The following is a 17,030-nucleotide window of genomic DNA, read 5'->3' as shown; positions in this document are numbered from 1 at the left end:
GCCTGCCCCGTCGCCCGCCCCGTCGTCCTGCGAGGTGGTTCAGGGTTGCCCAAGGCTCAGAAAGGAGAGTATCTTTGGAAGCCTCAATGGGAGAGAAGCGTGTGTGCCTGCAGATGCACGGAGCCTTATGTATTTGTAAACTGCTGGAATGTAAGCAAGTAGTACCTCTGCAGCACAGCTTGTCTGTTGTGCTTATCGTCTAATCTGGGATATTTTTTTCTTTCGCAGGACCCGTGGGGGCACAGCCCCTACTCATGGTGCCCAGACGTCCTGGCTATGGCACCATGGGGAAACCCATTAAACTGCTGGCCAACTGCTTCCAAGTTGAAATCCCAAAGATTGATGTCTACCTCTATGAGGTGGATATCAAACCAGATAAGTGTCCTCGGAGGGTGAACAGGTAAGAAGGTGAATTTTGTCCTGTAAATTATACTGATACTGAAATTTTTAAGCAACAGAGGGACCTACTGAAGTAAATACAGTCTCTATGTAGCTTCCTTTCCCCCACATGAGGTGAAAGTACTGCCACTAATTTTACTTGAAGAGGAAGTCAATATTTATTGTCATCCCGGAGGACTTCAGGTTAATATTGCCTGGTCAGGAAATGGTATACTGGGGAACTTCTGCTTTGCAAGAATGCTAGTTTGCATACACTTAAGAATAAAAGTTGTGCCACTGAAACACAAAGGATCCTCAAGTGATTCCAGTCCTGAAGGCATGTTTCATTTAGAGGTATTGCAAAAGTCTCTTTGGCTCTGATACATCTTCTACTTGTATCAAGAAGTGTTTTTTTATATAAGATCAAAATTTTATGGTGTGGTTTTTTTTTTTTCCAAGTGTAATTTCAGTCCTTGTATCACATTACTATTTTCTATATTGCCGTCACCTTGGAATAAAGAAAGTGAGGAGAATCTGTAATTGTGTGCAAATTTGATCAGGCTGTTACTTGATGTTGTAAAAACTCAGATTATTAAGGACTTAAAGCTAAGACTTTTTGTTAGGGTACCTCATTTTTCTGTACAATGTAGGCAGGATTCAAACCCCTTGTTAATTGAAGAGCCGATGAACGTTACCAGGTAGACAGTACAATTAAGTGTACTGCTTCCATAGCTTTCAGCTGTGGGTTTGTACTAGTTTTTCATAATATTAGCTTGTGGGTTTCTTCCAAGGTCATTGTGTCCTTGCTTCTTATAATAAAGGTTATACAAAGGCCTCAGTCATTTCTGAAATTATTTCAGTAACAATATTTTCCAGTATTTGAGCATTTGCATTGATTCTGATTTTATTCTTTAGTGTTTATATGTTATTTTAGTTGAAGTGTGTGAAGCACCTTTTTGTAATCCCAGCGAGTGTTCTGTAACTCACTGGAGTGTTACGTTTGTTGAAACTACTTCAGCAGAACACAGGGTTCGTGGGAGCCAGTTCTAGTCTGATACTTGTTTGAAAACATCTTCCATGTAAATATCAACTTTTCCAGGGAGGTGGTGGACTCAATGGTGCAGCATTTTAAAGTGACAATATTTGGGGACCGTAGACCAGTTTATGATGGGAAAAGAAGCCTCTATACAGCCAATCCGCTTCCCGTGGCCACTACTGGGGTAAGATAACTGGAAAAAAATATTTGTAACAGCTTCTTAGGAAAGAATAATAAAACAATCCCAACTTCTAATGTTGTTGTGTTCAGACAAACTGAAAGTATCTTGCTAAAAGTATCAATATCTGTATTGAAATTGAGTCCTTCTAATGTATTTTTTGCAAATTCCAATGTATGTAAATGTGCATGTGACAGTTGCATTCAGAGCCTCCCCTAGAATTCAGTAGCCTCTTTCTACAGCAACATCTATTACATAACTCAAGTTTTACAGACGGTAATACATTATCTTATCATGAAGTACTATTAAAAAATAAAACCATAGCTTCTCTGGAATGAAGAGTTTTCTGGTTCATGACAGAAAGTTATGTGATCCTCTTCTGTTTGGTGAGGACCCAGTTCTTGTTATGTTATTTTGTACATTTGATAATGTACTTTTATCAAATGTGCTGTGTCCTAAATATCTGAGTCTTTGAGTCTCTGGCCTGGTTGTGGGAAGGAGTGGAAACTCAAGGCTACCAGACTTGAGGTTAAACAGCTGCTCTTTTTTTCCTTTCTTTCCCCTCCCACACACAGGTGGATTTGGATGTGACATTACCTGGAGAAGGTGGAAAAGATCGTCCCTTCAAAGTGTCAATAAAGTTTGTTTCTCGGGTGAGCTGGCACTTGCTGCATGAAGTTTTGACGGGAAGAACCTTGCCTGAGCCTCTGGAACTAGACAAACCTATCAGCACTAACCCTGTTCATGCTGTCGATGTGGTGCTACGACACCTACCCTCCATGAAGTAGGTTCACTATCTTCCTGCAGTCTGTCTTTATCTGAAGTATCCCCCCGGGAGACCTTCATCCCTGTTTCTTCACAGGTGAAAAGGAAAAACAATCATTCCCCTTGTGCGGCACAGCTGGTTGGCTGAACGGGGGAGACTGAAGCTAGTTTTGTATAAGTGTGTATTTCTGTAGATATTTAAACTCCAGAGCAGGTGATGTATTTGTTTGAAAAGATCAAGAAACAGGAGACACTTACAATGGGTCTTAACTGAAATACTGAGAGATTACAGCACGCTGGAGCACTGCTTTCATGTTTTCTGCTCCAGCTGAGCCAAGTATCATGCACCTGATGGTGGTGACTATCTGAAAACATGTCTTTTAATTCATTGATACATCCATCTATGGTGCATGCCTCTCAGGTTCTAAATACACAGTTGAGACTAGACACCTGTCCTAACAAAGTCTGTTGTTATCTCGGCACCCTGAAACACTAGAGAAGGCCAAATTCATTTTTGCTTTAGTTGTTCTATGGAAGTTACTTGTAAGTTTGATTGCTAGCTTTTGGTTCTAGGCACAGATTCCTGGTGCACAAAATTCTAAAAAATAATAATGCTCTGTGTTATAATCTTTATTATAGAATTTTTTATTTGGAAAGCAACAGTATAAACATGTGGTAATCTTTTTCACTAGGTATACCCCTGTGGGCCGCTCCTTTTTCTCAGCTCCAGAAGGCTACGATCACCCCTTGGGTGGGGGGAGGGAGGTCTGGTTTGGATTCCATCAGTCTGTTCGGCCTGCCATGTGGAAGATGATGCTCAATATTGATGGTAAGTCAGGATTCGGCTTGTTTTCCTGCTTAATTTCTGTATTGGTACACACAGTGACACAGGGAAATTGCTTAAGATGTGTCTCCGTGCAGCTGTGCACAGTAGGTGTAGTTCAATACTTCCAAGGAAAGTCTGTAAAATCTGTCACAGAACTTTTGTGAATAGGGCTAATTGAGATGGGCTTTCTTACGCAAAATCAGATCTGCTTTGCACCACTTCATTAAGTCCCAGATGAATGCGTCTGAGCTCAGCTGGTGCGTGTGTCAGGCTCCCAGGCTCTGTAAGCGCTCTGAGGCTATTTAGTTGCTAAACTTCTGTTGAACAGTGTCAGTGTTTGAGATGCAGGTGCTGCCTAAAGTTTTCTCTGATTCACATTCTGTTCCCAGTGTCTGTTTGAAATGCTTTATAAAACCAAGGTAAACAGTCTGTCTTTTTTGCACTAGATTAAGCACTTGTAAGTTGGGTTGTGCTTAGCATCTGTCTTGGAGCATAATATGATGTTGCAAATGATAGTGAGCTTTCGTGCTGAAAATTTGCAAGTCCGAGTGTTCTGGTTTACCTAAATTGTGGATGATACTCATGTGATTTTAGATGTTCTTGTAAAATTGCCTTTCAAACAGGAGCTATGGTGTAGCTATTGTTTGAAAAACAAGTGTAAAAATCTTACCAGTCTGAGAAATAACCAATATCTGTGTGCTGGGTACTGAGATAACTACCATTCACGTGGAACAAGAGTGTTAATTCACACCAATTTATGATGTACTGCACTGGTACTTTCTGTGAAGCAAGTTTTTTTTATCAGCATTAGGAGGCGTAGTAGTAACTCTTGCAGTAGAAACTTTTCAGTCCTTTTCTGAGAAACTGAAAACTTTGTAAGCTACAATTTAAGGGGCAGTCACTTCATGTTGTGGTTTGAGTCTGTGAAGGTTATGTTCAAATCCCATCGCTTGATTTTTGTTCTGGTTTAATTTGTATGAGGTTCTCTGCAAAATCTGTTTCTCTGTGTCGCTGGTGTTGCTGTGGGAGAGCGAGTGCCCCTGCCAGTCACTGGGGGCGTGAGCTATTTGTGTTCATTCAGTAATCACCGTCCGGAGGTGTTGGCTGGAGTGCGTCATGTGAAGTTGGCAGCCTGCTAAAGTGACACATGGCTGAAGAATGTTTCGTTGTATTAGCACAGAGATGTGGTGGGTTTGGTACATGAGATATGGAAAACTAATAAAATGCTTGTCAAGTATTTGTTTTCTGTTGTTGCCTTTTAAAGTTTTATATGTCTGGAGTAGTTTGCTTGTGTTTGAGCTGTATCTAGTGCCACCTCCTCTTTCCTACTAACAGGTATCGTTTCAATTACTTACAGCGTTGTCAGGCAGATTCGTCGTGGTGTTTCTTCCATGGAATGAGTCGACTGTCCTGTTTAAAAACTGTGTTGTGGCATCATCTGATTGTGTCATTACTATGCAGGGAGAGTGAGAGATTTTGGTAGATGAAGGGTTGCACTCACCACTACAAAATGGTGCTCGTGTTTCTGCCAAATATTGTTTCAGTAACTGAGCAGGTCATATAATTGACAAAATTATATTGCGTATGGAATAATCTTAGCTTTTCCTGTTAAGTCTTCAGCAGAGAGGTATTAATACTGTCTCTGCTTGCGGCTCCGTACAGAGTCAAAAGAGTGTCTCTCTGGGATGTTACAGCTCTCTAGAAATAAGTGTTGTCTGGGGAGAAACCCTTTCAAAACCCTGAAATGCAAAGTAGTTGTAGGATGACTGTGCTGGAGACTGATGTGTCACTGTGGGCATTACGCTGGCTTTTGCATGCTTAGTTGTTGCAAGGCTTGCAACAACTGTTTTTAACAAATGTGTGCTGCACAGCGTTTGCTTGAGGGTTATGTGGAATTTCAAAAACCATTCATTTATGTACTGCTTCACCACATTCCGACTTGAGGTTTTTGACACTTAATTTTTTTAAATTTTTTTTTTTTTTTTAGTTTCTGCCACTGCCTTCTACAAAGCACAACCTGTAATTCAGTTTATGTGTGAAGTTCTTGACATTCATAATATTGATGAACAACCAAGACCTCTGACTGATTCTCATCGGGTAAAATTCACCAAAGAGATAAAGGGTGAGTAGAAATGTGTCTGTTCTGTCCCAGGTAACACAAGCTCATTCTGAGAGAGTTGTTTTAACTGGAAACCTCCTGGTTAGCGTGCATGAGGAGGGCCCTCGAACTGCCAAGAGCATTGCAGTCTGCCCTCTTTGTAATTCTAGTCCCAAATAAAAATGCAGTTTGGAGTAGTCATTAGTGGAAAAAAAACCTTAAAGGCATTATTTTGTAGGGGTCCTGACATGTCTCTTTTACATTTATCTATCTTACTTCATTTTGGAAGACAGGTAACTGGCGGATCAGAAGCTGTCTCTGCTTGATCTCGGATGCCTCAGACACTTTGTTACCACAGTCAGAAAATATTGAAGGGTTACCTTTGCTGTTAATATTTGTTTTTACTACTGTAGTATCTGGGAACTCCAGCCAAGATGCTCTGATCACCTATAGTGAGACAAACCCTGCATTAAAGAATTGTCAGTCTGTGAGCAGCTCTGTGGGAGGGTGGTGCCTTCTGTGGTGTCCCAGCAGATGAATGACAAAGCGGTGAATGGGTTCCAGACATCTGTGTGTTCACAACCCTCTTCTGCTTGGCCACAGTGCTTTGTGGTTTCTTTTGTGTTTTCTCTTAATGCTGTATCCGGTCAGTGGTAGTTTATTTTTGGTTATGCCATCCTCTAAGTCATACTGATGGCAGTGTTGCAATGAGCGTTGTCAGGAATCAGTGGAGTGCAGCTGGTGATACTTGGGGATCTCTGTGTCCCTGGGAAACTGAACGCAGGATCTGCTCTCTGGTACTCAGGGAGCTGGTTTATGTGGGTTGTTCAGTCTGTGCTCCACAATCCACACAAGCCTCGACAGGACCAGTCATCCAACTGCTCCTCAACAGCCTTTCTTAGTAGACTGTAGGTTCCATCTTTTGGGTACCAAGGCTCTGTTTTCAGCTGCCTTTTCTTCCGTGGGGCTGGGGAAAGACATAACAGCGTGTTGATGCTACGCGGCACTCGTGTGATAAGCTCAGCACTCAGCAGATGTTGAGTCCTGCTCTCTGTGTCCAGTACAGACAGAAATAGCCCCTGAGTGCCTCTTGAGGCTGCTGTTATTATTGTGCAGAGAGAGCCAAGCCTGGCAAGCCTCTGGTGCGTAGGCTGAGTGCTTTTAGACGAGATCTTCAGCTGCTCAAAAGCTAAAGTTGAACTTGGTCAGTGAAATTAAAGGAAATTACAGGCTGAATGTGGACACAAAGCTGGGGGAAGATGAACAATAAGGCAGAAACCTGGTTTTGCCCTTTTAATTTCAGTTGTAGTGGAACTGCTAGTTTTAAGAGGTATACAGCATTGACAGTGAGAGGAAAAAATATGGTGAAAACAGCTGTCTGAGATCAGTCACATGCCTGTTAAATGAACCTGGTACAAGAAATTCAGACGACATTCAACATTAAATATTATGCATTATTATTTGGTTTTGGGGATAATACCCGATTAGTCAGAAATCTAGTTATATCGAAAGCAAAATGTTTAGGGAATAATTAATTTCTTATGTAGTGCTGTTTGACACTGACCATCAAAGCTGTTGGACTGGAACATCTTCTACTATAAGAAACTTTGTGTCCCCTGTGCAGATTTTTGTGTAATTAGACATCAGAGTTTTTGGTGCTTTTGTGCAGGTCTAAAGGTAGAAGTGACTCACTGTGGAACGATGAGAAGGAAATACCGTGTTTGTAACGTAACAAGAAGGCCTGCAAGTCATCAAACGTAAGATGCTTCTTGTCAGAGCATAAAATACGTGATGGTTTTACACTGAATGTGTAACAGGACCTAATATTTTATTAGTTTTGGGGATGTTGATGCTTACCAATGAAGATTTCTGTCCATTTTATTAAAGAGTGTGTCTTTTCAGCTTTCCTTTACAGTTAGAAAATGGCCAGACTGTGGAGAGAACAGTAGCACAGTATTTCAGAGAGAAATACAACCTCCAGCTGAAATACCCTCATCTTCCTTGCCTTCAAGTGGGACAAGAACAGAAACACACCTACCTGCCTTTAGAAGTAATGAACTTATTCTGATAAATCAGCTTGTTCTTGGCAGACTGTGTCATTTTGCAAAACGTTAAGCCGTATCCCCTCTTCAGTACAAGCTTTGTGTATTTACATATTCGTTATTCTTTTAATCACTAAAGACCATCTAAAATTTAAAAAGTGCTTTAAATTTTAGAACGGTGAGAAAGAAGCATGCAGTTGCTTGTGCCCACTGGGGGTCTCTGATAGCCCCAGCATAGTATCGTGTACTGGCAGTGTGCTGGGATTGTGTCTAAGAGCTGCTATTGTGAATTGACGCTTGTGATTTTCCTTTGAGGTATGTAACATTGTAGCTGGCCAGCGGTGTATCAAGAAGCTAACGGACAATCAGACATCGACTATGATAAAGGCCACAGCGAGATCTGCTCCCGATAGGCAAGAGGAAATAAGCAGATTGGTTAGTTCTCTAATTTCCCTTTGGTGTGATACTGCTCACTAAATGACACTGGACTATAGGTTACATTAATGCAAAAACTTACAGGACCAACCTCGTAGTTTCATTCCTTCCTTCTAGCCCTTTTCCTTTATAGATTTTAACTACTTTTTTAATAGGATTTTAACTACGTTTTTAGAAGACTTCTGCAGCATTCCTGTTAGTCTTTTGATATATGAATTATAATTAGATACTTCTGTAATATGGAAAAACTCTTCTTCTAGGTGAGAAGTGCAAATTATGATGCAGATCCATTTGTTCAAGAGTTCCAGTTCAAAGTCCGGGATGAGATGGCCCACGTGACGGGGCGCGTGCTCCCAGCTCCGATGTTGCAGTATGGAGGACGGGTGAGGTTTTTGCTTTTTCTTTTGTTTCTATTTTGAAGAGTGATTTCCCGCACACATTGACTATAGTAGTCAGCTCAGTTGCACTGTGCAATACAGAAACCAGAGCTTGACTGGTAAACTTGTTTTTGTTATCCTGAAACTGAAAATAGCATAGGCTTTTTCTTTTTCAGTCACTTGAATCTCTTGCTTTTGTTTCCACAGAATCGAACAGTGGCAACCCCAAGCCATGGAGTGTGGGACATGCGAGGGAAGCAGTTTCACACTGGTGTTGAGATCAAGATGTGGGCTATCGCTTGCTTTGCGACACAGAGACAATGCAGAGAAGAAATACTGAAGTAAGGCATGTCAGAGTTTAGGCTTTGGGCTGTTCTCTTAGCGAAGCTGTCATAGCGAAAACATGAACATAGGACTTGTAATGAGTGTTTTACCTGGTTTGAATAATCTTAAGATGTTAGGGAGAGAATCCAAGCTGCTTGGTTCCTTTCTGGAAGTTACCGTCAGAGCGCTGTACCTGGGTGCACCAGGGGGTTTTGTTCCTGTGACATTGCTGCTCTCTATTCATTACTTCTGGCATCTTGAATGAAGTACTAGAAGTATCTAAATTTTTTTTTCCCCCATTCTGGCCTATGTTGTTTCAAACCTCCACATAGTGTTTTAAAAATGTTGCTTCAAAAGCTATTTGGAATCGTTTTCATTTGAGTAACAGTTCTCCTGTCCCCTTCTGCTTTCATCGTTGGATGCTATTGCTGCTGCAAGAATTCAAAAAACTTCTCATCTTTAGGGGTTTCACAGATCAGCTGCGCAAGATCTCCAAAGACGCAGGGATGCCGATCCAGGGCCAGCCCTGTTTCTGCAAATATGCCCAGGGCGCAGACAGCGTGGAGCCCATGTTTCGACACCTCAAGAACACCTATTCAGGGCTTCAGCTCATCATTGTCATCCTGCCAGGGAAAACGCCGGTGTATGGTAAGGGAATAACTCTGTCTTTACCTGTTTGGTTAAGTATTGTTCTGAGAAATTTGCTGCCCAGCATATGTTAGAAGATTCTTCAGGACCATTCTTTAGACATTAGAAAACAGTGTTTTGTGTCTGAAGATAAAATTAATTGGAAGCAGGTCTGAGCATGCAGATAAGTTGGAAGTTATTTTGCAGAGCTGGTACATTTACAGTATTGTTACTTAAGCTAAGATCAAACTATAGGAATAATTTCAGCTGTTACATCCTACTGTCTGCTTCTCAGCGGAGGTGAAGCGTGTGGGAGATACACTGTTGGGAATGGCCACACAGTGTGTTCAAGTCAAGAACGTCATTAAAACGTCTCCACAGACCCTTTCAAATCTGTGCCTGAAGATTAATGTTAAACTAGGAGGAATCAACAACATCCTTGTACCTCATCAACGGTAAGAATCTTTGTGGAGACTGGTTTGGGTTTTGTTTTAACAGATGTGGTTGTCTGATAATTAGCTTCCACTATTTAAATGTGGCCAAGTTTTGGTTTTTGTAAGTTGAAATGTTTGTCTGGTAATAGTACATGCTATTTGAGGAAGAATTAAATTTATTCCAGCATGGACTCTGGTTGTTGATCAAAGTTTAAATGAGAAACAATGGTGCGTGGAAGAATGTTTTGAAGGCACTGGGAGACCATCCTGCTGCTTAAATCCTGTATCCCAGATGCAGTACCAAAGGGGTGCTCGGCTGACCTCCAAGCACTGGTGTAACCAAGCTGTAGAAAGACGGTTTCTGTAAGAAGCTGTCTGTACTGGTCAGGTGTAGCTCAGTGGCTTCTCTCCACTAGAATCACAGCACAGTTAAATGACGGTGGATTTTGGGATGGCTGCTCTGGGGGTTTCCAAGTTCACATCTTGTACACAAAGATTTCATTGTTGAGGCTTGGCCAGCGTACCTGATAAGCAGGATTCTCTGCGCAGCTTAGCTGAAGTAGAAACAAACCCCACGTTGAGCAATAACCTTGTACCAACTGTTCATCTGCAAGTGTGACTTAGCACTTTTTTCTTTTTGAAGACCTTCTGTGTTCCAGCAGCCAGTGATCTTTTTGGGAGCTGATGTCACGCACCCTCCTGCTGGAGATGGAAAGAAGCCTTCCATAGCTGCTGTAAGTTTTATTAAGTCAGCAGTGTTTTTTCATCTTGGGTAAATGTTAGAATAGTAAATGCAACTCATGGACTACGTCTATGTCAAATATCTCTCAGGGCGTATGCTGCTACTTTATACACATTTCCAATGATATAAAAAAATCATGTCTTTAAAAGAAAAATAGTTTGATACTCCAGACAGTTTTCTTAGCTTTTTAATTTTTGAATCAGGGTAAAATGGCAGTCAGATTAATATATTTCTGCAAAAATATCCTAAAGGAAATAATGCAGCTTTGAGATGGTAGTTAATAACATTTTTGTATTTTTAAAGGAGGAAAATGTAATTAAAGGCCTGGCTCGGCAGGAAAGTTTTTGATACTTCTTGCCTTTTGTGTTTGTATAGTCCAGGAGGTCAAGGTGGTGGCTGGATGCTTGGTCACTCCCTCCTTCCTATTTTGTCCCCTTCATATCTTATATGGCATTGATTGCAGTTGCAGAAACTGCATTCTTGTTTAAAGTAATTAAGGCAAACTGAAGTGTTTCTCTGTGTAAAAGATGAGAAAACATCAAAGAAAAAAAGTATCTGGATTATAAGAATATGCATTAGTGTGCTGTTAACAGAGGGGAAGGCTCCAATTCTGCAGATGTGTTTCAGGGTGCTTGGAGGGCAGGTTTTATACCTCTTTTCAAAAGGTGCTGAACCTGTACCTACTACAAGTTCCAGATAAAAATGTTACTGTGGGTTTTGTTTTAATGTTAATCTTTTCCTTGAAAATTGCTGCTCTTGGCTTTTTTTTTTTTTTTGCACTTTACTTTTTTTTAATAGATTTGATCTTGAAGCCTTAACTCATGTAATCTTCCCCTGAAGGTTGTAGGTAGTATGGATGCTCATCCAAGCCGGTACTGTGCCACGGTGAGAGTTCAGCGACCCCGGCAGGAAATCATCCAAGATCTCGCCTCCATGGTGAGAGAGCTTCTCATCCAGTTCTACAAGTCCACACGGTTCAAGCCCACACGTATCATCTTCTACAGGGACGGAGTCTCTGAAGGACAGTTTCGACAGGTTGGTCCATTTGGGGGTTTCTTGAAGGGCTGTGTTACTACATAATAATTCCAGTTCTTGTATTTGAATAAGTTCTGCTGCTTGAGTTGCTGACATTTACACCAAGATACCACAAAATAATTGAGACTTAGGAGAGAGTTTCTTAATCGTGTTGGGTAAGAAAAGTTGCAACTTCTTTCCTGTCTGAGAAGGAGAAGTCCTGGACCTTGGGAGATAATATATTTCTAAATACTTCCTAAGATTACTAATTGTGTGGCAAAGTTGCACTTAGTGTTAACTACAAGCCATTTATTAGGTGTTGTGTGTAGAATGCAATGGAGGGAGAACCTAAACTATTCTGTTCTTGTACTTGCAGGTTTTGTATTATGAGCTGCTAGCTATCAGAGAGGCCTGCATCAGTTTGGAGAAAGATTACCAGCCTGGAATAACCTATATTGTGGTGCAGAAGAGACATCACACACGATTGTTCTGTGCTGACAGAACAGAAAGGGTAATCATGGCCCTGTCTCGTAGTAGCCTTATGTGAAAAGCTTGATGTCAAGCACTGATGTTGCTGGAGAAAATATTAGCATGGGCTTCTCTGTCAATCTGATTGTCTCTGCATTCAGGGAAGATGCTGAATGGATAGGCACAAAATATGACCCCAAACTGAAAAATCATTTACCTTAAGTATGTTACAAAAATCCCCACCAGGCTTTGTCATGTTGCACGTTGATACTAGTCTTTGTCAGTGAGCTGTAGCTAATATTCACGTCACTACCCGGGACCAATCTACAGCAATCGCAATGGAAGAAAATACAAAATGGTAGAACCCATAACTTCTTCTGTTCTTCTGAGTGAGTTGATCCAGACTCCAGCTGACAATTCTAAATACAAATGTGTGTGCAGCTCTTCTGGCTTCTTGAGATTGAAGGTTCTGAAGTGCCGTGGGTGCAATATTCTGTTTTGAGATGGGAGGGAGCCGTGTCCATGTCAAATATCCCAGGCTGCTGTATGGACACGTTCCAAACAGCACCAAGGCTGTGCATTCCCGAAACCTTGCATGTGTTGAATAGAAACCTGTATTTGTAATTACAGTAGAGATGTATAGACTGTTGTTAGCTGCACTTTTTAACGAAACCTTTTCTCTAGGTTGGACGAAGTGGCAATATTCCAGCTGGAACAACTGTAGATACAGACATTACACATCCATATGAGTTTGATTTTTACCTCTGTAGCCATGCTGGAATACAGGTACGATTGTTTCATTGTAAGCAGATTTAGAACATGTTTTTCTCCCTTTTGTGTTTACAGTTATTTAGTAGGGAAACGTAATTTAGCTCAGTTTTATCTGAGATATCTCATTATTGTGGGACTAATAGTGGTGGTCTCCGCTACACCTTTAAAACTTGCATTGATGGTAAGTCATGATTTTTAAAGTTTATTTTAAAGAGGTCACTTTATGTACCTTTGTTATTCTGAAAATAAAATTTGCTACTTGTATGATTTTGAGCCACAATTAAGTGAACATTGTATGAAGTTTTCAAATGTAAACGGTTTGAAAGACTGATGGCAGCTTTTGCTTATTTGCCAACTGAATGCAGACAGTGAATCATAGGCTGTGGAAATGAAATCCAACAGTGCGGTGGTATTTCCAGCAATACAATAGAGAGTCAACTGACAAAAATTGTAGCAGGATATTGCTTAAAAGTGGGAAAAATTAACTCTTGAAATTTTTATCATGTGAGTCTGACCACATTGTTACAAGCTTTGTTTAGGTTGCGCGGGCATGGTTTCTCCTTCAGTTTTGAACCATTGCAATATTTTTGGCTCTGAGCAGCCTCGTTTAGTGATTGGCGGCCCTGCATATGGCGGGGGGGTTGAAACTAGATGATCACTATGGTCCTTTTCAACCCAGGCCATTCTATGATTCTATGATTTTTTTGTTCAGGAGTTCAAAACTTTATTATGCTTTTCTCCACTTACATTAATATCCTTATGCTAGGTCTGGGCAAGGTAGTTTTTGTCCCCTTGGGAAAAAAAAAACAACCCAGTATCAATATAAGTTGAAGCAGAAATGCCAGATTTAGATGCAGCTCGTTTTTAATAGAGCAAGCCACAGAGAAGTCTCAGCTAAATTGGTATTTCATATGTTGTTTTGTTTTTTAAAAAGAGAGACTTCTATCCTGGCTAAAATACGACTATCCTGCATAATGCCAAGGAGCAATGCAGCTCTTGAATGTGGAGGAAGTAAGGAAACATATGGTTTTGTGTAGAAATCTCTAAGTAACTTCTGAAATACTGGAACTGTTGCAAGTTTTCATACTTTAAGTCAGGGTGCTCAGGAATTGGAAGGAGTTAAAAGCAGCAGTTACTTTTCTGGGAATTGTGTCTCGGTGAGAAACTGTTTTAATTGAAGGTAGTTAAGAGGTGGTGCAATCATGGTTTAGTCATGTTGGGAGCAGGTTTTGATCCTTGAGGGTTTTTTGCCAAGCTAGAATAATTAGAGTAACATAATCATGTAAATGTTAGACTTGTTATTCATTTTTAAATGCATTTAGGGCTGACATAAGACTGAATTTTCTGTGGCTGCTGTAGGAGTTCAGACTAGGTAGCCTGGCCTGTTCTGAACTTAATGTGACTTGATTGTATGGAAAAGCCAGATAAGTGACTCGGTGTTCCCTTCTCCTTAGGGTACCAGCCGTCCCTCACACTATCATGTTTTGTGGGATGATAACTGTTTTACTGCAGATGAACTCCAGCTGCTGACTTACCAGCTCTGCCACACATATGTGCGCTGTACACGGTCGGTTTCTATACCTGCACCAGCGTATTATGCTCACCTGGTAGCATTCAGAGCACGATACCATCTTGTGGACAAAGAACATGACAGGTAAATGAAAATGTGGGCTTAAGTTTTTGTCCCCATTGGTCTTTGCTCCATTGTCAGGCATAAAGCCACCTGACTGTGGATAGTTACTGCTCATTTTACACTTAGTTTTTGTTACCTCTGGGACTAGTCTTAGGATAATCATTCCTGACAGCTGCTGCTCAGTATCAGACAGGCGTGGGTTGGTGGATTCTACTGAGTAACGTTCAGATTAAAAGAATTAAGTTTAGTTTAATAAAGTATTCTGTTATTACTTTGATGTGGTCTGAGGGAACCAAGCCATGCATTTAGTTTTTTGCTTTAGAATTAGTGTAGTCATGAGTGAAGAAAATGTTAAGTGCCTTCCATTTGTCTAACTCTGCTTTGTACATCAGAAGTATTTTATAACCTTCAGGCCATCAATATATTAGCAACAGGCTTATTTTTAGATGAGCAAACTGAGCAGCTAAGGTAAAGGGATTTGTCCAAAGCCTTGAGGTTGCTGGGTGAACAGCCAAGTAGGTTTTTCTCAGTATCCAGTTCTATTACTATTGCAATGCTGCCCTCCTAACCACTGAAGAGACGCAAAGGCAGCTTTTCATCTGAATGAATGAGTTACAGCCCTGCTTGTCGCCTTCTCGTTTTCTTGCAGTGCTGAAGGAAGCCATGTTTCAGGACAGAGCAATGGGAGAGACCCCCAGGCCCTCGCAAAGGCTGTACAAATTCACCAAGACACCTTACGCACGATGTACTTCGCTTAAGTCAATAAAACGGGAGCATACTCACTGAAAGGAAGAACTGAAAAATTAAGCCACATACAATGTATGTTTCCAGTGGGGTTGGTTTATGGGGTGTGCCTCCAATCATGCTGAAGTTGACACTGTGCAGGGGCGAGAGGCTAACCCTTAAATTGACACAAGGAAGATTGTTTACTTCATCGAGGAACACAGCACTATTATGCAATATGAAACCAGCCAACTGCTTTTTTGGCGCGGTCTCCTGTAGGAAGCACCGCCATCATTTTTTTTTTAATTTCTCGTAGTTTAACCCTCTTATGCCTTTACCTCAAGTTGCTCGGCAGCACAACTATCTTTGCAAAAAAAAATAAAATGAAAACATCAACGGTATAATTTAAAAAAAAAAGTAAACCACCCTTATAGGAACAATCACAATGATTGTTTGGGGGACAGAAGTGTGCAAAAAAAATTGAGTTTTTTACCCCACTGCGTTGAGGAATCAATATTGCCATCAAGCATTCAAATGTGAACATATCCAAGTACATTTGAATGTTCAGCACTAGCTAGAAAAAATTGGGGGGACGAAGATGTTTTGCACACTAATCCAATAATTTGAATATAATTTAGCCAACTGCTGCCTTTGTGTCTTTCTTCACAGCTTTGGAGTTCTCAATATAAAATAGTTCCCTTTTAAAAACCAAACAAAGAAGCTAGTGGTATTATGTGCAGGCAGTAGTGATCCAAACTCTTCTTGCTCCCTGGTGAATTTACTAAAGCTGCTGTTTTACCTAGTCCAAAAGTTTCAATTATTTTCTATCTGGCAAGTCAAATATGTTGAAGCTTCCTGTGAGATCAGATGTCCCAAGTTTTATGGGATGACATAAAATAAACACCAGAACTGAAACTTTAGAGCTAAGGTCTTTTTGGAAAAAAAGAAAAATGCTAGTTTACTTGCTGCCTCTCACACCTTAATGTGATTTCATATGTATGTGTTTTTTTGAAGTTTAGCTTCCTTTTGTTTCTTTTATATTTATTAGAGTAATAATAATGCTTTAATTTAATTATTACAGAACATATGGTCAACATCAACTCTTATTTTTTAGAAATGTAACCATGTTTATTTTTTAAAACTGACAACTTGTTTTGCTATCTTTTAGTGCAATAAGCGTTCTAAAGGAAAACTGTGTCCATTGAGCTGTGCTAAAGCAGTGTTTGTACCACTAACTGTGGAAGAATGGACACCTCCATGATTTTAAAAGGATAAGTAAAAGCCTTAATTTTGAAAGGAAAGTTTTATAGTCAGAAGAAATCTTGAATTTTCCTTTTTTAAATCAAAAAATAGCAAAAATGCTTCTAGAATTCTGCAAGCTTTACTTGTCACTGCAGTGTTTTGATTTAACAAAGGAATTGGCCGTATTTTTGGCTTTGAAATGCAGAGGATATTTGAATTAAATGGAAAGGGTTTTTTATTAAAATCTAAGTTTTTACATGCTTAGTTAAATCTATTTGACATCAGCAAAATGTCTGGAATTAATAAAAGTTTTTAGGCTTTTCCTCTTTGATAATGACTTTCCTTTTAAAATTAAGTTATTGGTAACTTCATTTCACTTTGCAAATAAAGAGGGCTGGGATAGTTCTAACATGTTAAATCACTGAAATGTGAAACAAATTAACGGGACTCTTTCATTCCACTTTAAAGGTAAAACAATATTTAAGATGTCAGACGAGCATTTACTCAATGAGGGGACTGGGGAGTTTTGCACTTTGTAAACTCGTGAACTGCATTTTTGACTGTTTTTATTTGCACTGGTTCATAGTATATATACTGCAGATCGTTTGTATGGGCATTGCTGTTATCCCAGCCCTTCAGAATTCCACCTGCTCTCCACATGAAAACCAGTGGGTTGGTATAAGCAGCTTATCTCCTGTCATTCTCATGAAATCCACCGTTTGCCAATATACTGTATTTTGAGCCTAAAATCTGAGCCTATTTTGCTTCAATGGGCATGAATCTCGCCCATTTTTTTTCTGCCAGAAAACAAAAGTACTGTATTTTGTGCATTTGTGTATTGCATTGAAATGTATGTAGTGCTGTTCACAACACTGTCTCAGAGCTTTACTAAACAGTTAGTGTACATTCGTACTTTA

The 17,030-nt window shown here is 40.2% G+C and overlaps 1 protein-coding gene across 2 annotated transcripts; it reads left to right on the top strand.

Annotated features, from left to right (window-relative positions):
• The first annotated feature begins 229 nt into the window (after positions 1–229).
• AGO3 (argonaute RISC catalytic component 3) lies at positions 230–16,415 on the top strand. Of its 2 annotated transcripts, XM_010078451.1 has the most exons (18): positions 230–400; positions 1,478–1,598; positions 2,168–2,376; positions 3,050–3,186; positions 5,171–5,305; positions 6,951–7,038; positions 7,184–7,331; positions 7,639–7,758; positions 8,019–8,141; positions 8,343–8,476; positions 8,923–9,107; positions 9,382–9,541; positions 10,164–10,254; positions 11,103–11,297; positions 11,653–11,787; positions 12,429–12,530; positions 13,970–14,169; positions 14,798–16,415. In XM_010078451.1, exons 1-18 carry the CDS (start codon positions 255–257, stop codon positions 14,904–14,906), a joined length of 2,538 nt encoding a protein of 845 aa, XP_010076753.1. In that variant the 5' UTR covers positions 230–254; the 3' UTR covers positions 14,907–16,415. The 2 variants fall into 2 exon arrangements, with proteins under 2 accessions (XP_010076753.1, XP_010076754.1); XM_010078452.1 differs by lacking the exon at positions 12,429–12,530 and having other exon boundaries at positions 252–400; positions 14,798–15,288.
• The last annotated feature ends 615 nt before the right edge of the window (positions 16,416–17,030 follow it).

This window comes from Pterocles gutturalis, unplaced genomic scaffold (assembly GCF_000699245.1).
Source record: "Pterocles gutturalis isolate BGI_N339 unplaced genomic scaffold, ASM69924v1 scaffold2243, whole genome shotgun sequence".
NCBI classification, from domain to species: domain Eukaryota; kingdom Metazoa; phylum Chordata; class Aves; order Pterocliformes; family Pteroclidae; genus Pterocles; species Pterocles gutturalis.
This window is presented reverse-complemented; position numbering and strand designations above follow the sequence as displayed.

What these genes read in the sequence shown, in the direction of transcription:
- AGO3 (XM_010078451.1), top strand. Translation starts at nt 255, where the DNA reads ATGGTGCCCAGACGTCCTGGCTATGGCACCATGGGGAAACCCATTAAA. An exon ending in ACACCTACCTGCCTTTAGAA is followed by an intron (nt 7,332 to 7,638) that starts GTAATGAACTTA and finishes TTTTCCTTTGAG; the next exon opens with GTATGTAACATTGTAGCTGG. An exon ending in AGGGAAAACGCCGGTGTATG is followed by an intron (nt 9,108 to 9,381) that starts GTAAGGGAATAA and finishes TCTGCTTCTCAG; the next exon opens with CGGAGGTGAAGCGTGTGGGA.